The sequence below is a fragment of the Trichosurus vulpecula genome, chromosome 5 (assembly GCF_011100635.1).
Source record: "Trichosurus vulpecula isolate mTriVul1 chromosome 5, mTriVul1.pri, whole genome shotgun sequence".
Taxonomy (NCBI): domain Eukaryota; kingdom Metazoa; phylum Chordata; class Mammalia; order Diprotodontia; family Phalangeridae; genus Trichosurus; species Trichosurus vulpecula.
The window spans coordinates 309,684,649-309,707,555 of record NC_050577.1 but is presented as its reverse complement, the minus strand read 5'-3'; the positions used below and the strand labels follow the sequence as shown (position 1 = coordinate 309,707,555).

The window sequence follows — 22,907 nt, the reverse complement described above, 5'->3', positions numbered from 1 at the left end:
CCCTATCTTGTGTAGGAGGAAACCAAAGGGCAGGAACTCCTAAATAACTTGGGGATGGGTGTTTATATGGTCAGTAAGTGGGGGCAGTGAGCCTAGAACTCGTGTCTATCTCTCTTACACATACACACCCCTACACAATACACACTTATTCACACACACACACACTCACACATATCATACACACAAGTGCTATTGGGTAATTACAAGAAATTAAGTCTGACACAATCACATTGAAAATGGTCACACACTGACTGTAACAACTGTAGTCATGTCTATAGCAACTCTCAGCCGAGATGAACGTTCTAATTTATCATAATTCAAACGCCTGCCGCTGGTGTTGGAAGTGTCTGAACCACCCAGTGATGCCCCAAATACAGAAGGAAGCCTGTTATTAAGGGGGCGAGAGGGAGGAAGGTGAGCTAACAGGGGAGGCAGTCATACTTTGGTGATGATAGTCCTGGGAAATCCCAGAGGCAGGATCTCAAACTGTCTGGAAAAATCCAACCTCAGCCTTCAGATTCATTTATCAGTTGGATTTATTAAGGATTAAGGATTTATTAAGCCCCTACTAGGTGCAAGGCAGCCTTGGATTTGGGACAAAGACCAATCTAAGGAGGGACCTCAGGAGCCCTCCCTGAGCAGAGGGACAGACAGTAGGCAGTTAATAAATGTCTATTCCCTTCCACCCCCTTCCCTCTCCAGGTAGATCCTGGCAAAAATAAAATGGTAACAGTCTCTGGGCATGGGAATGATGGGACAGACACTCAGGTTTGCCCAAGGCAGCTGGTGATCATGCTTTCCATGATTCTGATCCAGGATCTCCATCCCCACCTGCCTCCTTTGGCCCTCACCCCTACTCCCCAAGTAGCACTTTAACCAGGTGGGTTCTTATCCCTCTCAATGTATATATATATATATATATATATATATATATATATATATATATATATATGTGTGTGTGTGTGTGTGTGTATGTGTATTTGTTATTCTGAACTTCATGAATGTGAGCATGTTTAGGGCATTGCCACCCCTCCTGTCCCCCAGGCTCCAAAAGTAGGTGTGATCTGGGACTTCTCTTTCCCTCTATGTTCAATCTGTCATCAAAACCTCCAAAACATCTGCCTGATATGCCCCCTTCTCTCCTCTGCCACTGCACCCCTCCCCTAGGCAGGCCTTTGTCACCTGCAGTGGCCTGTTTGGGGTGGGAGGGGTGCTGCCTGCCTCAGGTCTTCCCCTACTCTAATCCACCCTCCGCTCAGCTGTCAGATTGATCTTCTGAAAGCACAGCTCTGTCCACATCACCCCTTTCCCCATTCAGTAAGCTCCTGAGGCTCCCTAGTCCTTCCAGGATCAAATAAAACTCTCTGTTCGGTGTTCAAAGTTCTCCATACCCCACCCCACCTCCCACCTTTCCAGTCTACTGGGCAATCTCCTCCAAACACTCTGCACTCCAGGGAACCCAGCCTCTTTCCTGTTCCCCTCTAGGCTCTGGGCATTTTCTCTGGCTGCCTTCCAGGCTAGAGGTTCTCCTGGCCTGTCCTTCCTCATCTCAGTGCCTTCCCTTTAAGACTACCCTCAATTTATCCTGTTTCTAGTGCAGCAGATAGAGCACCAGGCATGGAGTCAGGAAGAAGCATCTTCCTGAGTTCAAATCCAGACTTAGACACTTACTTACTAGCTATGTGACCTCCTGGACAAGTCAATTAACCCTGTTTGCCTCAGTTTCCTCACCTATCAAATGATCTGGTGAAGGAAAAGGCAAACCACTCCAGGATCTTTGCCAAGAAAACCCCAAATGGGGTCACAAAGAGTAGGTTATGACTGAAAACGCTGAACAACAGCATCTTGTTTGTACACAGTGCACATTTAGGGTTAGAGTCAGAGACATGCATTTAAATTTTTCTCTTCTTCCCTGCTCCCCATCAGACTGTGATCCCGAGGGCAGACACAGGGTTTTTTTTGTTTGGGGTTTGTTTTGATTTTCTCTGCATCCCCAAATGCTTAGCAGTTTTTGGCCCATAGTAGGCACTTAATAAATGCTTGACTAATTGAGGTGGGACGCCTGGCAGGGCTCCTTATCTGTGTATGAAGCACCAGAAGGAAGAAGATGGAGGAGAAGAATCACCGGACCTAAGTGTGGGGGAGGGGGGTGGGGGAAGGGCCAGTCTGAAATCAGAGTCCCAGTGAAATTGGGCACACCTGGGTGGCAGGGCCAGCCTCTGGGCTTCCTTGTGGCCAGCAGAGGGTGACAACAGCTGTGACAGGGCTGCCCTCATTTTCCAGGGAAGCTGAGGCCTGGGAGTGTCCAAGGCTTCCCAGGCAAGAAGGGCTGGAGTTGGTATTGGAGCTCAGGTCAAGGCTGAAGTCAGCTGTAAAATGGGAGGTGGGGGTGGGTGAGATGACCTGAGCTGCTCCTTCCAGCTCCTGGTCTGTGCTTCCCTGGATCTTTCTCCTTCCTCCTCCTCTTCTTTTTGCCTCCTAAATCTAATTTTGAGAGAGGGACAAACCATAGCTTGAAGCCTAATTTCTTGGGTCTTCCCTTTCCCTGTTTCTTTTCTTCTGCACAATTGTTAAAATGTGGACTTATCATCCCAATAAGCACAGACAGCTCACCATGGATGAGGACTGGAAAGGCTGGGAAGGGGGGACCCCAGAAGAAGGAGGCACAGAAGCAGGCATCCTTCCACCCCCTGGACAGCCCATGGGCTTCATGATGCACCATGGTGGATTGTCATTGACACAACAGGGCCCCAATCTTTTCCTTTGGGATTATTCCTTATTAGTGCTCTGGTGTCCTGTGAACAGCTTCAAGACTCTGGGTGATTGAATAGGCTGGCATTGCCCTGGAGACCTGGGGGAGGGAGGGCTTCTCCAGAGTCCCTGTGGAGAGTGTGGAGGGGGGGGAAGTGTCAAGGTAGCCTCTCAGGATGATCTCACCACTTAGAGTCGTACCAGAACTTGTAACCAAAATGACCTTCAGAAGAGAAACTAAGCAAATTGTTTCTCTTTCAAGGCAGACTGATTTTATACAGATAAAATGATGTCTGCATAGCATGGAAAATGTCAAGCCTGACTGAGGCTATTGGGTTACAAGTTGGAAGGGCCCTTAAAGCATGGAATGTCAGAGCTGGATGGGACCAAAGACACCATCTAGTGCAAGGCCCCCATTGAACAGGGTCTTCTTTGATGCAAACCTTGGCATACATCCCCAGAAGGCAGCATGGTCCACTGGAATGACCTGGGCCCTGATCCCATCTCTAGGCTTACAGCATCACCTCCAGCCAGTTACTTCGTCCCCTGGACCTCAGTCTTCTTAACTGTAGGATGACAGGGTTGGTCCCCCCAGCTCTAGAAGTCTAGATAAGGGGGGGCATTGTGGTATACCAGCCAGCCCTCAGTCTTGTGGATTGGCAGTCAGAAAATGCTGGTTTGGGTGCCTACCTTGGCACTTCCTAGGACAAGTGGGCAGCATGCTGCACCTGGAGACTAGAAGCCCCCACTTAGGAGCTTCAGGACTGGGAGAGGCAGGGAGCAGGCTTTTATCCCCAGAGGTTCTCGTTTCTTTAAACCTTGTTGCCACACTTCTGGGGTCCGTGATCTCTCCAGTGTGTGTTGGGGGGGCATGGTGGGCATCGGGGTGCTCTCCCCATCCTTTGCATCCTCTTAGTTCCACATATAGTGACCAGGACAACTCCTTACCCCTCTAGAGGCTGCCTGCTTGGCCTGGCTGACTTCCATCTTAATGGGACGAGCCAGAGCATCTTGTCATCCTCTGGAATAACCTTCAAAAGCCCAAGTGACCACCTGCCATTGAAGGGAACTTTGATCTCAAACACTTATAAAGTGACTACTGAACACAGATCAGAGCTCTGAGCTGGGAAACAGAATGGCATGTATTCATTCAGAAGGGTCTTCTTGGACCTCAGCCTCTAGTGGGGAGAAAAGCAAAAATATGGATCATTTTAACATAAGTTGAACTGAAAAGTACAGGAGAGAGGGGGAAACAGGTGTCGTCGGGAAGTCTGGGCAGGATTCCTGGAGGAGGAGGCTGTCTACCAATCACTCTCAGAGAAGGCATTAGATGGGACTGACTTGGTCTTCCTCCTCCCCTCCTTTCTGCACCCCCTATGCTGAGATGCCCCAGGAAGGAGAGGGCTTGTGTCCACCCACTGGGGGCCGCTCTAAAACCCCCAGATCCCGACGCTGTTTCCCTTTTATGGTCTTTTAATCCCTGGGGACAAGCCGGGGCCATGTACACACCAGGTGAAGTGATTAATAAATGTTTTCCAGACTGCTGTGCTGTTACCCGCCCCCTCTCCCCCCCCCCCCCCCACTGTGTTCCTCTTTAAACACAGCGCTGGAGAGCACAGCTGCAAGGTGCTCATTCCCTAACGGCCCTTGGCTGATCGTTCTGACCTTGCCTAAGTCCCTTCTCCTTTTTTCAGCCTCAGTTTCCTCATCTGAAAGATGTCTAGGGAATGAGGAATCAACCCTATTCTGTGGACTCGCCCCCAAATACACTTAGGAATATGGTTTAGAGACATTGATTTCAGAGACATGTAAGGAAAAACTCCCCAGCCATGGCAGGCAAAGGGCAAGGTGGGCAGCCCATTGAGACCAGGGTTCAAATTGCACTTTTGTAAACTGAGGCTGTTGGACTTGATGGCCTCGGGAGCCTTCCACCAGGCAGAGGGGTCCCCAAGTGGGAGGGGGTCTGCCGCAAGAGCTCCATTCACTTGGTCTTCCAGAATAAGCCGAAGACCTGGGGAGGCGGGGCTTAGTAAGGATTCTTGGAGTGGGGCAGCTCAGTGGCCTAGGCTTCCTCAATTTCCGGGCATCTTCGGCTGAACAGTTTCTCCTATCCCTTCCCTTCTGTCTGGCCCCGCTCCCTTCCTGGACCAGGGGGCTCTTTTCCCTAGGGTAGTAGCCCGGGCTGGGGCTCTCCAAGGTCAAGAGAATCAGTAAGCCAGGGAGCTGTAGGGCTGAGGCAGGCGGGGGCGGTGAAGAAGTGGGGGGCGGGGGAGGGAGAAACCTGAGATCTCGGGGAGCCAAGCCAGCTCGGTCCTACCTTATCAACGAACGCGGGAATGTGCGCGCCTGCTGGACCGCGACTCACCTCTTCCATCGGACCCTCCTTCAGTCTCGGCCCCACTCACCTCCCAGGGGCCGCTGGAGCAGGTGAGGAGCCCCCAGGAGGGTAGGAGAAGCAAAGAGAGGCGCCAAAAAAAAGCAGCTCAGTGCTGTGGGGCTCTCGAGACCCCTTTCCCCTAGCATTCCCCTCCTCCTTGTAGACCCTCTTTCTCCCATGTCACCTGTTCCTCCTCTCCACTCCACCACTCCTCTCCATCCCCTTCCCTTTTTCCATCCCTCCGGATCTAGCCCCGCCCCCTCTCAAACTTTCACTCCACTCCATCCCTCCCTTCCCAACCCTACCCCGCCCCCGCCCCCCGCCCAGGAAATTGTCTCCGGGCCCCGCCCCTCCCCCATCCACTGACCAGCTCGCACCCCGGGGCCGTAGGGAAGGACTGGGGAGGGGCGCCGCACACCTGGTCAGCCAGGTAAGCGAGAACCCCGTCACACTCCACAGTTCCTGGCCCCTAGGACAAGCGAGGCTGGCCCTGGGTTCCCGCCGGAGGGCCGGGTGAGTCCAGGCTGGGCTGGGGATCAGTCGCACTTGTGGCCTCAGTCGAGGGGGAAGAGAGGCCTGGAAAGTTGTTAGCGAGGGGGAGGGGCCGTTCCACTGTGGTGCCCTGGCTGGGCTCTGGGTCATTTGTCCCCGCTCCTACCGCAGGGGCCGCTCCACTGTGGTCCTCTGGCTGGGGGCTGGGTCATTTGTCCCCGTTCCTACCGCAGGGGCTGCTCCACTGTGGTCCCCTGGCTGGGCTCTGGGTCATTTGTCCCCGCTCCTACCGCAAGGGCCGCTCCACTGTGGTCCCCTGGCTGGGCTCTGGGTCATTTGTCCCCGCTCCTGCTACACACGCAGACCCTCCCCGGCTCTAGGGAGCAGTTCTGGATTGGAGGGGGCGCCTCCCCTCCTCCTCCCACTGGGGACCTTGGCGCGTTTCTGTCCTTCCTGGCTTCCCTGACTCCAAATCAGAGCTGGAGAGCACTTCCGCCTCTTTTCCCAAGGGGTCGGGGCGGGTCAGTGCAGAGGGAGAGGCTGGGAGTCTGAGGAATCTGCAGCGAGCTCCCGGAGGTCGCAGACATCTTCCTATTCATTTTACAGTGGGGGAAACTGAGGCCGTGAGAGAGAAAGAGCTTCATTTGCCCATAGAGTAACCAAGCCTGACATGGTTTCACTTTTGTCTCTGGGTCCCATGCGCTCGGGACAGGGCCAGGCACACCATAGGTGCCTAATAAATGCTGTTACCGTCCATTATCTTCTCGGAGCCTCGCTATTTAGCCCTGAGATCCAGCCCCTGTAGGTTTTATGAGCCACCATCTACACAACCGGAAATCGAGATTCAGAGAGGGGTCACTGACCCTCCGGCCCATAGTAGTGACAAAGCTGGTTGAGGGGGTGGGGGGGGGGGCGGCATGAAGCCCTAACCTTCCTGACTTCCTAGCAGCAGGTTATCACTGAGTACTTTCTCTGCCCACAGATGATAGAATAATGGGGGCCACATGGTGCTGGAGAAGGAGTATCTGAATGATGATGGTAAAATGGCTCCCCCCACCTCCATCTTTAAAAGGTTGTTGCCCTGTTGGGCTTCGGTCCCACACACTTCCAGCCTTGCTCCGAGCTCATGTGACCGAGATTCCTGTGGTTCCCTCCTCCCCATTCCAGCCTGGCAGAGGAAGCTGGGAATAGGAGGTGTCCAAGATAACTGGAATCCCGATGGTACTGGGTTCTAGTTTCTACCCGACCTTGGCAAATTTCAGAAACCTGTACATTAGATCAAGAGGTCATGAATTCTGGACAAATTGGGCTAGAAAGGACCACCCGGCCCAGGAAATCAGGAGTCCTGGCTGCCAGCCCTGCCACACTTCTGGCAGCAATCAGCTGCAGCACTTCTATACAGCTATAATGTTTCCAAAGCCCCATAGCATCCCTTTCCTCATTCTAGCCTTCTATAGCCTTCAATGAGTAGCAACATCTCACCTCTATCCCCTCCTACTCTGTAAAAATGGGAAGGGATATGCCCATTCATCCACTTCCACCTCCCATCACAAACATGCATCTTCTAGGCCTTATTGAGGAGGGAAAAGAGAATCTAGAAATCGAACCATAATGCACCAGGATAAAAAGAGCTGGGAATATAGCTTTATAAAAAATGTTATTTTTTTTTAAATTCTGGACTTAACAAACAGCATATAAAATGAGCACTTCCATTATACAAAGCAGAGAAGAAAAAGAGAATTGTCTTGTAGGTGAAACTATGAATCTCTGTTGCTTTCCCATTTAAATATTTAATTGATTCACAGTGTCACTTTCAAAACTGTCCTGCTGGTCTGTGGTCCCTTCCAGCCCTCCTGCTGTTCTCTTCTCTGCATGTATGTGTACTTTAAAAATCTCTATGGTCCCAGACTTGGGCATTCTGACATTCTCAGGCTTGCAGAGTTAGGGGTGCTAGACTGTTCACCAAGGGAATTCTTTAAGGAGGGGACTGGTGGATTCTTTCTTGTTCTGCTTTGTCCTCGAGTTCTAAACGATCTGAGGGGGGCTGGTTTTTTTTTTGAGTTCTTGAAATATAATGCATAGGCTCTTTTTTTAAAACTGGTCATGACTTTCAGGTAGTCTAACAGTTGTAAATATTTTTCTCCTCTGTATGTCACACCCTCACTTGGTCCAGCTCCTGGGGGACCAACAGGAAGTAGGCTGCTATTTAGTTGTGTCTCTCCCCTAGCACAGAGTTCAGAGCCTGGCATATGATGAGTTATAATGAGGTGGAGTCTGGGGACATGGGTTCCAATCCCACCTCAAACACGTCCTAGCTGGGTGACCTTGGGCAAGTCATTTTATCCCTGAGCCTTAGTCATACTATTTCTTGTTATCTCATGGAGTCATTGTCTTTTGTTTACTTCATCTTAATTTTCAGGGAGTTTGCCACAAGGTTGTATACATCCTGTGTCAGACTGTTAATTCCCTTTCCAATTCATTCACCTTTAGCTCTCATTTCTTTTCCATTTTTTCCCCAAATGCTCTCATTTTATGGATAAGACACTTTTAATTTTCCTTTCAAACTCTTGCTTCATCTCTTTCAGGAATTCTGGTTGAATCTGTGCCCAAGCTGTGTTTTCCTCTGAGGCTTTGCTTGTAGCTCTTTTGGAGTCACCCTCTTTTTCTGGGTGTGCATCTTGAGTGACCCTGTCACTATAATAACCTTTTATGGTGGGGCTCCTTTGTGCCTTCTTCCAGCTTCCTGACTTTGGACTTCATGTTAGGTCTCTTCATACTTCAGGGAAGGTCTGGGTTGGTCTTGTTGTAGTTGTCTTGGTGTATTAGGTGTTGTGTTATTCCAGGCTCTCAGGAATAGTTCAGGCTGGGGACTGGACAGCTTTCAGGGCTCCCAAAGGAGTCTGGTGGAGTGATGTCTGATTCCTCCTCCCCCTGCCCCTATCTAAGCTCTACAAGTTACTGACCTGTTTGGGTCTGAGCAACAGCTTGTAAGCCCTGGTAGAAGTTTCAATAGACACAGCTAGACCATCAGCAAGCTGACAGGTCTGTTGCTTCAGAGTGACTGAACTTTGGGTTCCCATTTGGCATGGGATTCCTGCCCTGGTCCTTCCTCTGTGGGCTTCAGATTGGGCTAGAAGCTGGAACAGAGACCCTGCTCTGCTCCTGAGGTTGGAGCCACCCTGCTGCTGCTGGCTTCTGAATGCATGTCTCCCTTGGCACACTGCCTTAGGCCCTTCCACCACTCCTTACCTTGGAGGGAAATGCTGCCCCTAGATGTAGGTGCTTCAGTCTGTGACCTGGCACTGGGGGAGCACAGAGTGGCATGTTGGTACTTGGCACTATCTCTTGCCCTGGTGCACAACTTCTCCCTGCACTGGAGGGCTCCAGGTGGCATGCTACTGGCCAGACTCCACCCCCAGTGAATGCTGACCTCCCTGTCTGTGGCCCTGTGTCATCTTGGGCTGGAAAAGTGACTCATGGAGACTTTTGTTTGGATTTCCCAATCAGGATTTGGTCTGGCATTTTCTAGATGTTTGGGGGAATTCGGGCGGCAGGAGTGGAGGGGGAGCTTGATGTATTTTTTAACAGCTGCTCTGCTGACCCCCATTACATTGTATGGTCTTTGAAAGCCAGGGGCAGGTCTGGACTTTGTCATACACACACACACTCACACTCTCTCTCTCAAATACATATACACATACACATGCATGCATATATACATACTCATGTACACGCATATACTCACATATGCATTTACACATACATGTACGTATATACACTCACATATGTATAAACACATACATATACATCATGATATACACACAGACATAGCACACTCACATATGCACACCCACATGTGCATACATGCATATATATCCATGTGCACACGCACACATTCACATATATATACACATACACACATATACATACACACCCCTGTGAACTGAACAAGGTGAGGCCCACCTGTGATTTTATTAGGATAGAGAAGGCCAGGTGTCTGGGGTCATGTGGCCACTATGATGTGTCTGCTACAGGCTTTGCTTTCTCTGCCTCTGCCTCTCCATTCCTGTCTTATCTAAACATGCTGAGTTCCCCAGTCCAGAGCACAGTGCCTGCCATGCCCACGGTGGGCACTTACTAAGTGTTGAATTGAGTTAAAATGCCTGGGCCAGCAGGGTCCTTGACCCTGGAATGAAGACTCCATGGGACTTGGATCCCATGAAATTTGCCTCCTTTCAGCAGCAGAGGTGGGACAGTGGTGAGGGTACTCCCCTTGGAGTGAGGAGACCTAGGCTCAGATCCCTCCCTGACACTTCCCAGCTGTGTGGCCTGGGAACTCTCATTTCATCTTAGAGCCTTAGCTTGAAGAATGTGGGATTAAGCATTTTGCAAACCTCAAAGGACTTTAGAAATACTGCTGTGATGGTCATCGGTATGGACCTACCTCCTGTGGCCAAGCCTGGTGCATTGGGATGGCCCTGAGGCCCATCCCTAAGCCTGGCCCTGCCAGCTCCAGATCCAGAGTGGGGTTGCTTCTGGCCTGGCCTCTAACTGTGCCCTAGAACTTCCAACTTCTGTTCCCAGAAAACTTGCCTGAGGGGAGGAGGTGCCAATTTGGCTGGGCAGCCTTAAGGTCATTGCTTTCAAAACCTGTTTGCTCACTTGTATTTTTATAGCAACAATCCACGTTTTAAGGTGAATTGAGGGGGCACTGTACCCAGGGTCTGGTAGCATGAGGGAGGGGGTCAGTGAGTGACCCTTCTTGGAGCAGTCTCTGCCACCCAGGTACCGAGCTCACAACCCTAAATGCACTGAGCAGATGTTTATCATTCTCTTCCTCTTGTGCTCCATGCTGGTAAAAGCAGTTGTTGAATGAATAAATAAGTAAATGAATAAATTTCCTACTGCCATTGGTTGGTGTAGGTGGTATGTCGTTCAGTCATGTCTGACTCTTCAAGACCCCGCTGGGGATTTTCTTGGCAGAGATACTGGACTGGTTTGCCAACTCCTTCTCTAGCTCATTTCATAGAGGAGGAAACGGAGACAAACAGGGTTAAGTGACTTGCCCAGGGTCTCACAGCTAGGAAGTGTCTGAGGTCGGATTTAAATTCAGGTTTTTCTGACTCCAGGCCCAGTGCTCTCTCCACTGTGCTGCTTAGCTGCCCCTTGGTGTAAGTAAACTCATTTCTTTATGCACAGAGAGAGAAGGAGATCGGGCTCGTCTCTACATCATGACGTGTTCTCCATCTGCAGTTTATCTTATCATGGAGGTTTGAGTTCAAAGGAGTTCCCTCAGTAGCCAGTGAGCCATGATTCGAACTGTGCAGTGTTGCTTTAGAGGTTATGTTGTCTCTTTGGCACAGAGGAGGTATCCATCAAGAGAACACCAACTCCTTGAAGGATGTGAGACCTGCTTCATCCAGCTTGTGATGGGGTCCCCTGGAATGGGAACTGGGTAGTGCAGGCATCAGATAGAGCTGTCCATGTGGGGAACCCACAGACGTGGGGAGCTTTCTCTTCTCCCTCATGGACCACTTTGGGTGGTCTAACTCCTGCTATGTTCAGCTTCTGAGACAGTTTCAGCCCAGGTTCTTTCTGAGGACATTTTAACCTGGTTGAAATCAGTGGGTATTTGTTAGAGCTGGAACTCCAGGAAAGCCACTTCCCTTCTCTAGGCCTCAGTTTTCTCTCCTGTAAAATGAGAGAATGACCTTAGATCCTTCAGGCCATGAGATCTGGGAGGCCATTCCTGGTGAGAGGAGACCAGGAGTGGAGGTTCACATGTCGGAATCATTTAAACCCTGCTATGGGGCAGACAGGGTGGGTGCCCACCCACCTTTTTAGGATGGTCATAGGGTCATCAGTCTAGAGCTGAAAGGGATCTTAGAGGATATCTACTCCAACTCCTTTTACAGATGGGGAAACTGAGGCCCAGAGAGGGGAAGGGTTTGCCCAGGTCACCCAGGCAGCTGAAAGCACAGGGATCTCTCCACTGGAGCATTGTCTACCCAAGTGACATTGGGAAGGATGAAAGAAATCAGTCAGGTTTTGGTCATTTGGACCATCTTTCCTTTGTTTTTGTTCTTTTCTCTACATTTGTAGGCTTTCGGGGTGAGAGCATTTTAAAAGCCTTGTCTAAGCAGCAAGGTAAACAGTAGAAAGAGCATTGGCTTGGGAGGCAGGGGACCTGGATTCAAATCCAGAGTCTGCTACTTCCTTCCCCATGATCTTAAGCTGGTCACTTCCTTTTCTGGGCCTGAGGGGATTGGACTGGGTGACCCCCAAGGGGCATGGCTTCCAGCTCTAGAGCTGGGGTCCCGTGGCATTGTTAGGCTCTCATCGGCCATGTGCATCCTTTCTAGAGCTGTCCCCTGAGAGGCTATCCGGTGACCAGGAGGGACCCCTAAGCTCCACTGCCAGTCTCCAAGCTGGATTGGCTCCAGCTGAAAACATGTCGGGGATTGACTTGGAAGCATTAGCAGAGATCGGTAAATGCCCCTGATTCCATTTCACTCGGTGTCCTGGACCATCTGGGACCGATATCACAGACGGACGTAAGCTTCAGAGATAGCCAGTCGTTGTGCTGTTTCCTGTTCCCCTGAGCTCCCAATGGGGACCTGGGGAGGGCAGTGGGGCCAGAATTGTAGAAGGGAGCTTTTATTTCTCTGCACAGCTCATTCCCAACAGGCAGGGAGAACCTTGGCTTCTCTGCCCATTTTAGAGATGAGAGAAACTGAGCACCAGAGAAGGAAAGATCCAGCCCAAGGTCACACAAAGTAGGCTCAAACCCAGGTCTTCATCCTTCCAGAAGACTGCAGAAAGGGCCTAGTCACTGGAACTGAGCAAATTAAGCCAATGTTTAGGAGCCCACCTGTTGTATGCTGAGCTCCAAGCTGAGCCCTTATCTCTGGGAGAGACAGAGAGTCTGGACAAGATACAGCCCTCAGCCTCAGGGGGCTTCCAGACCAGGGAGCCTTTCTTCCATGGTCACGGATGCTCCTGCCCTGGGCCACAGTCCTCGAGATGTTCTAAAGCCTCTGAAATGGAGAGCAGTGGTTTCCCGGGGCTGGCTGTGCCTGCAGAACCCTCTTGCTTCACCCAGAAAAGGGTTGAGCTCACCACTGAGTTTCTAGGTCACTTTTTTGTTGCTATGATACATCACACTGCATGCTGGGTTGGCCTTCCCAGTTACCCGTGCCTTCTCATCCTCCTTCAAATCGGGCCCCAAGAAAGAAGCAGTGGAAAGAGCTTGACTTTGGAGCCTGAGGACCAGGGTTCGAACCCCCTCTTTGGCTGGACCCCCTTAAGGGGCTGTGGCGCAGAAAGAGCTCCACAAATGTCCATGTGCAGAATGGGATGCCCAGGATGAGAATGGTCATGGTGCCATCCTCTCCTGGGTCCGCTCTTGAGGCCTGGAGGGGGGCCTCCACTCCTCTTCCTATGGGCCTGCGGATTGTAGAGCTGATAGCCCTTCTTGCGGGCACATCTGCTTCCAGAAGCTCTCCACCCTCCAAGGCTTGTTTCTTGCTTCAGAATTACAGAAGGAGGAAGAGGAAGCCACCACATTAGGAGCGCCAAGGATGTCGCTTGCGCCCATCCCAGCCTGTGAAGACTCAACACTGGGCATGGACCATCCGTACTATGATGTGGCCAGGCATGGAATCCTCCAGTTAGCAGGTATATGGGACTGGAGTGAGACTGGAGGGCCAGGCATCCCCTATTCCCTAGGAGGGCCAAACACCCCCCGCCCCCCAGGAGGGCTCAATTTTGTTTGTGGGAGGTCTTGGAACGAAGAGGTACAAAGCTAACAAATCTGTGAATAAAAGAAACAACGGTTTGTTAGCAGAAAGGCAGTGTGGCAGAGGAGTCAGAGGGCCCACCTTAGAAAGTGTGTCCAGCCCTGCCTGGTCCCATCTTGCCTGTGTGACTGCTTAGTGGCCCAGACAGCTTTCAGAAGGGGCTGATTGGTACCTGGAAAGGGTACACCTCTACCATGAGAGTTCCCCAGGCCAGAAGCAGCCCCCCTCAACCTCCCCACTGCAGACTTATCATAAAATCCCCTTCCCAGAATGTCTCCCTCCCAATTGCCCCCAGGATGCTGGCAGATCCTGGTGGGCTCTGCCACACTGGGAGGTTTCTGAGGGTGGGCCTTATGGGACACAAGGTCCAACCTTGAGCCTCCTTCCTTCCCCCACTCGGGGGAGTCCCTGGGGGATGAATTGGGTTGGGGTCCCAGGCAGTCATCATGTGCCTTTGAAAGTGAGGATAGTTCACCATCTGTGCTCTGGAAGGAGGGAGGCCCCACCCTGATGGAGTCACAGTTACAGATGCTTCAGGGAGATTGAGGGCCCCCAGAATTCTGTGGGGACCAAGGGCCCAAATATGCTTTTCAATTTCTCTTATGTCCTATTCCTCTGCAAATGCCCCGTCCGCACCCCCACCCCACCCCCAGGTACCGGCTATCTGAAGGAAAAAGGGGAAAAAAGAATGAAAAAGGGGGCGGTTCAGTCAGCCCTCCCCCTCCCCCTCCCCACCAAGCTTCGGCTGAGGCCAACCAAACCTTCCCACTCTGGGGCCCTTTAATTCCCTTCCTTTGCTCCTTTAACAACAGCCCCGAGTGTGAGTTTTGTTGTCAGGCCCATCTCATAGTGGAGGAAACTGAGGCCGAGACTCAGTGAGGTGGAGAGAGTTCCCTGACTAGCTAGTCAGTGATGATCTGGACTTGAATCCAAGAAAGCCTTCCTGCTGCCTCCATGGGGCACATCCATGGGCCTGTGGCAGGAGCCTTGTCTGCCTGGGTCCGGGTGCCTTCCAGAGCTGGTCACCGGGCAGATGGCCAACATGGTGGCCTGGGGTACCAAGGGATGGCCAATAATCTTCTTTTGGAGCCCCCTGATGAGGGTGGGCTGTAAAGACCACCCAGGGCCATCTTTTGGCCCAAGGAGGGCTGTGGAGAAGGCAAAGACAGAAAACCTGGGATCTCACAGCTGCTGAGAAACGGGAGCTTAGTCAGTCAGTCAGCAAGCACTTGATGAGTACTTGGGGAATTTGATACCCTGGGCTAAGCCCTGGGGATACAAGACCCACAGGGTCACCAAGAGATGTGAGCTTGAACAGGGCTGCATGCATAGAAATCCTGGAAGGCTGACAGAGCAGGCTGGAAGGGAGCTTGGCTCTCTCCCTCTCCTCCTCTCTTCCTTCTCTTTCTTCTCCCCTCTTCTGCTTTCCCTCCCTCCCTTCTCCTCTCTCTATCTCCTCTTTATCTCTCCCTTCTTCTAGAGGAATATAAAATGCTCTCTGGCTTTTCCAGTCTTCTTATACCCTGCTCCCCTCCAAGGATGTTGTAACCCTGTGACACTCTTTGCATCTACCAACTCCAGGTATTTGCCATGACTGTGCCCCGTGCCTGGCATGCTCTCCTCCTAATCTCCAACTCCTGGCTTCTATGTCTTCCTCCAAGTCTCAACTAAAACCTGCCTTCTGAGTCTTCACCTTTCCCCTGGATGCTTGGACCTTTTGGAGATAATTTCTGATTTATCCTGTCTAAAGCTTGTCTGTGCAATTTTTGGCATGTGAGGCCCCTCGAGGGCAATGACTGGGCTCTTTGCCTTTGCTGTATCCCAAGGTCATGCTCATTAAATGCTGTTTGATCTGACTTCTTCCCTCCCTAGTTCACTGTCTCCCAGCTTTGCCAGGCTCCAGCAGACAGCTCTGAGCATACAAATTCAGTGCTGACCCTCCCTCTTTCCCACTTCCCCATGGGGGACTTAGAAGTCCTTCCCTTCAGAGCCTGGTGCCCACAGGGGCTCCAGGGAGGGAGGGAGGAAGGAGGGAGGAAGGAAGGGATCTCTTCTTCTCAGGGCTCTCAGAGCAGGAAAAACAGATGCCAGGATTGGGGGAAACTGCTGCCCCCTCAGCACCTTGGGGAGCTGCTCTCAAGGGATCAATTGGGTACCCCCATTGCCACCAGCCCTTGCTAAGTCAGCAGGCACATGACCAGAACTGGGAGCGTGGGCTCCAGACAGACCCCTCCTGGCAAGCTGGTGATGCTGGGCTGGAGAACACTGGGACAGCGGTGGTGATGGTGTCCCTGGCATCTGCCCTGGGGAGGGACTGCCCGCAGACAAAGGTGTGGCCTGGAATCGTGGGACCTAGATCTCAAAAAACTTGAGGGACACCACTCAAGAAAGGTTAGAGGTCACTTTTAACGATGAGGGGAGCGAGCCTACAAAAAGCCACAGCCTCTTTCCCAAGGCAGGGGTCCTTCTCCCACCACGTAGGTGATAGAAAGTCAGAAAATGACCTTGGACTGAAGTCAGCTTTACTCCCCCTGCCCCCCTTGGTGCTCCTGGTCCTGTCTGTTGGGGCAGAGGGCAAGCGGCATCCCATTCCCTCCACCCCAACAGACCTTCAGATACTCGACACCATCAGCCATGACCTTCCCCGCTCCACGACCCTTGGGTCCCTCCCCACTCTGGGCAGTCTAGTGTCAGGGGACTTGCCAAGACCTTGCCTCCCCCATAGCCCTGTGAAGATGCTGGTGCCAGGAATGCCATCCCTGTGTGACAGCTGGGGAGAACAGTCTCAGAGGGGGAAGTGGCTTACAAAGCATTACCTGAGCAGTCAGCCTGTTAGGGCTCACTCCCCTTGGTGTATCACTCCCCCGGAGATCAGCTTTCCTGGCACTGGGAAGTCTCCATGGCGCAGAGGGGCCTGGGCTGGCTGGCTTTCCCCCTGCCCCCTTAACCTTCATTCCCTGTCCCACCCCCTTCTCTGATACTGCTGCCGTCAGCCATGGTCATTCCCCAGTAATTGAAGACAGGGACCATCTTTTTTTTCTGCTTTTGTTTGTATCCCCAGGGCTCAGCATCATGCCTAGAACATAGCAAGCCCTTCCTCCCTCCCTTCTTCTGTTCCTCCCTCCCTCCTTCCCTCCTTCCCTCTCTTCCTCCCTTTCTTCCTCCCTTCTTTCCTCCCTTTCTTCCTCCCTCCCTCCTTTCCTTTCTCCCTCCCTTCTTCCTTCCTTTCTCCTTCCCTTCTTCCCTCCCTCCTTTCCTTCCTTCCTTCTCCCCTTTCTTCCTTCCTTCTTTCCCTCCCTCCCTTCCTCCCTCCCTCCCTCTCTTCCTCCCTCCTTCTTTTCTTTCTCCCCTCCTTTCCTTCCTTCCAAACCACATTGTATTGAACTATTTTTTATTCTGTATGTGTATATGTGTGTGTGTGTGCACGTGCATATCCATGCATGTGTTTATATACACATACACACCCACACACACATATACATTCATACTTCCACCTCTAGTCCTTGCTGGCTCCCCAGTCAATTAGCCACCTACTGAGAATAGGGACCTTCATCCTTCATCCTTGGATCCCAGAGCCTAGGATGGTGTCTGGTGCCCAACAGGTGCTGATTAAATCCTTGACCTTTACATTTTGGTGCTGGCTTTCAAAGCCTTCACTCCAAGGTCACTCGGTACCATTGGCAGAGTGCTTACAATCTGCTGTCACTTCTCTTCACACCCACCCCATGGGAGCATAAGGGCATAGCTCATCATCTACCCTTTCTAGATAAAGGAACAGGCTTGGCAGGGGGGTGTGGTCCTAACAGCCCACTGACCTCCTCCTCCTCATTCTCTGAGAGACTCTCCTCTCCCTTCAGTGCCTGAGATTTGGGGCTGGAAGGAAGGGATAGACACCCCCAGTACTGGGATGACAGCAATTGGGACTGGTCCCAGTTTGGCAGAGGTGGAGACTGAGGCCCAGAGAGGGGCTGACTTGGCCAAGGTCACACAAGATTCCAACCCAAATCCACTGCCCAGGTCTGGGGCATGCTGGAGCCATTGATGCTCTGTTCCTCCCTCCCATGGACGGGGAAGGAAGGCCCCAAGGCTCCCCCTCAGGCACGAGCCCAGTCTTCACTGCTCTGCCCTGACCCCCAGATCTTCCTTTGGCTCCATAGGGGATGACAACTCAGGAAGACGAGTAATCACCTTCAGCTGCTGCCGAATGCCCCCCTCTCACGAGCTCAACCACAGCCGCCTCCTGGGGTAAACCTGCCGTCTCTGCCTCTCTCCCCTCTCTTCCTGCCTTGCTCTAGAGAGGTCACTGTCCCTGACCCTCCCTTCCCATTTCTGTGTAACGCAGGGTTTAGCAAGCATTTATGAAGTGCCTGCTGTATACCAAGGCCTGTGCTGGGACCTGGTGGAAATACCAGTCCCCAACAAGATGTTGTCCTTCCCCTCATGAGAGGCCTAGCACCCAGAACTCTTTGGAGTGCATTCTAGCCTTCACTCAGTCCCCCAGACCTCCCGCCCTGCTGGGCCTCGTCCAGTCTTCTCTCTGTGCCCCGAATGCCCTTCTTGCTGCCAAGCTCCAACTGGGCAGGTGTCTGTCACCACCATAACCCCTCAGCCCAGGAAGCCTTCTCAAAGCCTTCCTGTGGTAATGGCTTGCCCCCTCAGACCTCACAGAGCACTGAGGTTGCCCTTGATAACGCCCTTCTTCTGAAAGATTTTGTACCCGTTACTGAGAGGGGCTGGAGGCTGGATGCCCACTGGGTGATGGAGGTATTCTAGCTCACCAAGTCTATGAGGCTAGGAGCCTGAATTCTCCCTGACTTGCACCCTATGGGACACTAATAGACTGTTGCCCAAGATTGACTAGCTCACAGCTCCATCAATAATGCATGAGTATGCCTGTCTTCCTACAAACTCTTCAACAGGGACTGCTCCAGGTTTTGTTTAGGGGTGGGGGTGGGGGGATTCTCTTCTAGGATTACTGAGCCTGTGCCTCCTTAGACCAACAAATAGCATTTTCTCTGGGGGTGGGGAGTGGGGGAGAGGCAAGGATTTTTCTTGGCCCCAGAAGGCAACAGGAGGAATGGGAGAGTTTGATCCAATCATTAGGAAAGATTTCCTAACTATGAGAGTTATCTAGAGGTGAAACGACCTGGCCCCACTCTGGGCCTCAGTTTCTTCATCTGCAGAATGAGGGAATTGGAATAGATGCCTCTGAGGCACCGTCCAGTTCCAGCTCTGGATTCCCCATAGGCAGGGATTCTGGGTTTGAGTGCTGACCACTGCTGACCATCTGTGTGACCTTGTCACTGAACGGCCCCAGGAAACATAAAAAGAAGGGCCTCAGACAGGATCGTTTCTAAGGACTCTGCCAGTGCTGACATCCTGGGTTCTAGACACCCAGAAACCTCATGGGAGTTTTCTCTAAATTGTAGAGGCCTCTAGCCTCAGTACTGGGGTCTGCACACCGCAGGCACTCAATAAATGTGTGTGGAATTGACTTGTCCTGTAAAGGGCTCTCCTACTTGAGTTTTCTGATCTCACCATTGCAGGTGAGGTGGGGATGAGGGAACATGGTGAGGGTCAGTTAGAAGAAGCTGATTCGGACAATACCATCTCTCCTTGTGCCCTGGCCAGGTACCTGAAGTATACCCTTGACCAGTATGTAGAGAATGACTACACCATCATCTACTTCCACTATGGACTGACCAGCAGAAACAAGCCGTCTTTGAGCTGGCTTCAAAGCGCCTACAAAGAATTCGGCCGGAAGTATGTTGGGAGGCTGGCCTTGGCAGGGGTGGGGGGCCACCCGGGGAGTGTCTACCTGGCTGGTGGAAGGGTCTTTCTTAGCTGAAGAGGAAGGGAAGGACTGAGAGCAAGGGAGGGGAGGCGGAATGATGGCAGAAGCAGAGATGGAGCCCAATGGAATGGGATGAGCTGCTCCTCTTGGAACCACTAGCAGGGGTCATAGCTAATGGACAGACAGATGGGAACATGTCAAAGATCCATGACAGAGGCAGTGTGGACTCCTCTTGAGGAGGCCACACCTTACCCCAAAGTCTTGGGGAGTCACGGTGGCCCATAGTGTCCGTCCTCTTGGGGCAATGCTCTGGCAAAGGGGCTCTCTGCACTTAGGTGAAATGGTCCTTAGATGCTAGGCGCATAGCTGATAACAAAGACCTTTGTGGCATCATGGGATAATGGATCTCAGAGGCCTCCTAGCCCCTCATTTTCCAGAAGAAGCTCAGAGAAGGGGAAAGGACTGAGCCAAGGTCACAAAGGACAGAGACAGGATTTGAACTCAGGTCCTCAGACACCAACAGTGACGCTCTTTCTAAGACTCTAAGCACACTTGTTCTCAGTCACTTACCTAGGGACTGAGGGGACCAGGTTCCCTGCTGGCTGCTCCCAGAGTTACTGGCCAAGGAGGAGGAAGACAGACTGCTCTTTTTTGTTTGCTTTTTTTTTTTTATATTTTTTTATTTAAATTTATTTATTTAACATATTTGGTTTTCAGCACTGATTTTCACAACAGTTTGAATTACAAATTTTCTCCCCATTTCTACCCTCCCCCCCACTCCAAGATGGCTTATATTCTGGTTGCCCTGTTCCCCAGTCAGCCCTCCCCTCTATCACCCCCCTCCCCTCTCATCCCCTTTTCCCTTCCTTTCTTGTAGGGCAAGATAAATTTCTACGCCCCATTGCCTGTGTATCTTATTTTTTAGTTGCATGCAAAAACTTTTTTTTTGTTTTTGAACATCTGTTTTTAAAACTTTGAGTTCCAAATTCTCTTCCCTCTTCCCTTCCCACCCACCCTCGCTAAGAAGTCGAGCACATCAACCTAGGCCACACATGTATCATTATGTATAACCCTTCCACAATACTCATGTTGTGAAAGACTAACTACATTTTGCTCCTTCCCAACCCATCCCGCTTTATTGAATTTTCTCCCTTGACCCTGTCCCCTTTCCAAAGTGTTTGTTTTGATTACCTCCACCCCCATCTGCCCTCCCCTCCATCATCCCCCCTCCCTTTTATTTTTTTTTTATCTTCCTCCCTCTTCTTTCCTGTGGGGTAAGATACCCAATTGAGTATGTATGGTATTCCCTTCTCAGGCCAAATCTGATGAGAGCAAGGTTCACTCATTCCCCCCTAACCTGCCCACTCCCCTCCTCTCCTAGAACTGCTTCCTCTTGCCACCTTTATGCGAGATAATCCACCCCATTCTATCTCTCCCTATCTCCCTCTCTCAGTATGTTGCTCTCTAGTCCCTTAATTTCATTTTATTTCTTTTAGATATCTTCCCTTCATCTTCAACTCACCCTGTGTCTGCTCTCTCTCTTTTACATATATATATATGTATATATATATATACATAAAAACACACACATATATATACATACATACACATGCATACATATACACATAGATACATACATACATACACATTCACTTATATGTATACATAAACATATATATATATTCATATTCCCTTCAACTACCCTAATACTGAGGTCTCATGAATCATACACATCATCTTTCCATGTAGGAACGTAAACAAAACAGTTCAACTTTAGTAAGTCCCTTGCAATTTCCGTTTCTTGATTACCTTTTCATGCTTCTCTTGATTCTTGTGTTTGAAAGTCAAATTTTCTATTCAGTTCTGGTCTTTTCACTGAGAAAGCTTGAAAGTCCTCTATTTTATTGAAAATCCATATTTTGCCTTGGAACATGATACTCAGTTTTGCTGGGTAGGTGATTCTAGGTTTTAATCCTAGCTCCATTGACCTCCGGAATATCGCATTCCAAGCCCTTCGATCTCTTAATGTAGAAGCTGCCAGATCTTGGATTATTCTGATTGGGTTTCCACAATACTCAAATTGTTTCTTTCTGGCTGCTTGCAGTATTTTCTCCTTGATCTGGGAGCTCTGGAATTTGGTGACAATATTCCTAGGAGATTTCTTTTTGGGATCTATTTGAGGAGGTGATCGATGGATTCTTTCAATTTCTATTTTGCCCTGTGGCTCTAGAATATCAGGGCAGTTCTCCTTGATAATTTCTTGAAAGATGGTATCTAGGCTCTTTTTTTGATCATGGCTTTCAGGTAGTCCAATAATTTTTAAATTATCTCTCCTGGATCTATTTTCCAGGTCAGTGGTTTTTCCAAGGAGATATTTCACATTATCTTCCATTTTTTCATTCCTTTGGTTCTGTTTTAGAATATCCTGATTTCTCATAAAGTCACTAGCTTCCACTTGCTCCAATCTAATTTTTAAAGTAGTATTTTCTTCAGTGGTCTTTTGGACCTCCTTTTCCATTTGGCTAATTCTGCCTTTCAAGGCATTCTTCTCCTCATTGGCTTTGTGGAGCTCTTTTGCCATTTGAGTTAGTCCGTTTTTTAAGGTGTTGTTTTCTTCAGTGTATTTTTCAGTATTTTTTTGGGTCTCCTTTAGCAAGTCATTGACTTGTTTTTCATGGTTTTCTCGCATCCTTCTCATTTCTCTTCCCAATTTTTCCTCTACTTCTCTAACTTGCTTTTCCAACTCCTTTTTGAGCTCTTCCATGGCCTGGGACCAGTTCCTGTTTTTCTTGGAGGTTTCTGTTGTAGGCTCTTTGACTTTAGTAATTTCTTCTGTCTGTATGTTTTGGTCTTCTTTGTCAGCAAAGAAAGAATGCAAAGTCTGAGACTGAATCTCGGTGCATTTTTGCTGCCTGGCCATGTTCCCAGCCAACTAACTTGACCCTTGAGTTTTTCAGTGGGGTATGACTGCTTGTAGACTAACGAGTTCTATGTTCCACGTTTGGGGGGGAGGTGCCAGCTCTGCCACACGAGCACTGCTCCTTCCCCAAGGACCCCCAACCCGAACTGGGCTTAGATCTTCGGCAGGCTGTGCACCCCTGCTCTGATCCGCCACTTAATTCCTCCCACCAGGTGGGCCTGGAGCCGGAAGTAACAACAGCTGTAGCTGCCCCACCTCCGCTGCCCCCGGGGCTGGAAGCCGAACCACGAACTCCTTCTACCCCCGCAGCTTTTCCCACTAACCTTCTCCACAGTCTTTGGTGTTTGTGGGTTGAGAAGTCTCGTAACTGCCGCAGCTCACTGAATCAGGGCGCTAGGGCCCCCTCCGCCTGGCTTCTGGTTTGGATGGTCCACGCCGCTCAGGCTGGGCTCTGCTCCACTCCGTTCCCAGCTCCCAGCTCCAAGCTCCGAGCTCCGTGTGGGATAGACCTCACCCAGAGACCACCCAGGCTGTCCTGGGCTGGGGCCCTGCTTCCCTCTGCTGTTTTGTGGGTTCTGCCGTTCTAGAATTGGTTCAGAGCCATTTTTTATAAGTTTTTGGAGGGTCTCCATACGGAGCTCAGACTATTCCCTGCTTACCAGCCGCCATCTTGGCTCCGCCCCTTTTGTTTGCTTTGTTTTATTTTTTGCCACAAGAGTTCCATCCAATTCTATCATTTTTGCAGGAGGTTCTCCACACCCAATTCCTTCTTCC

General features: G+C 50.8%; 1 protein-coding gene across 6 annotated transcripts in view; it reads left to right on the top strand.

Annotated features, from left to right (window-relative positions):
* LOC118850005 (rho GTPase-activating protein 8-like) overlaps positions 1 to 22,907 on the top strand; it is a 71,211-nt gene that overhangs the window by 28,022 nt on the left and 20,282 nt on the right. The window contains exons 1-6 of one of the 6 annotated variants that reach the window (XM_036759168.1): positions 5,492 to 5,641; positions 6,603 to 6,658; positions 11,983 to 12,108; positions 13,154 to 13,297; positions 17,577 to 17,664; positions 19,051 to 19,182. In XM_036759168.1, coding sequence (XP_036615063.1) covers positions 6,625 to 6,658; positions 11,983 to 12,108; positions 13,154 to 13,297; positions 17,577 to 17,664; positions 19,051 to 19,182 — 524 coding nt within the window. In that variant the 5' untranslated portion in view covers positions 5,492 to 5,641; positions 6,603 to 6,624. Of the gene's footprint in view, positions 1 to 5,087; positions 5,179 to 5,484; positions 5,642 to 6,602; positions 6,659 to 11,982; positions 12,175 to 13,153; positions 13,298 to 17,576; positions 17,665 to 19,050; positions 19,183 to 22,907 lie in introns of those variants that run through there. The other 5 variants (XM_036759175.1, XM_036759170.1, XM_036759169.1 and 2 more) reach the window with 5 other exon arrangements.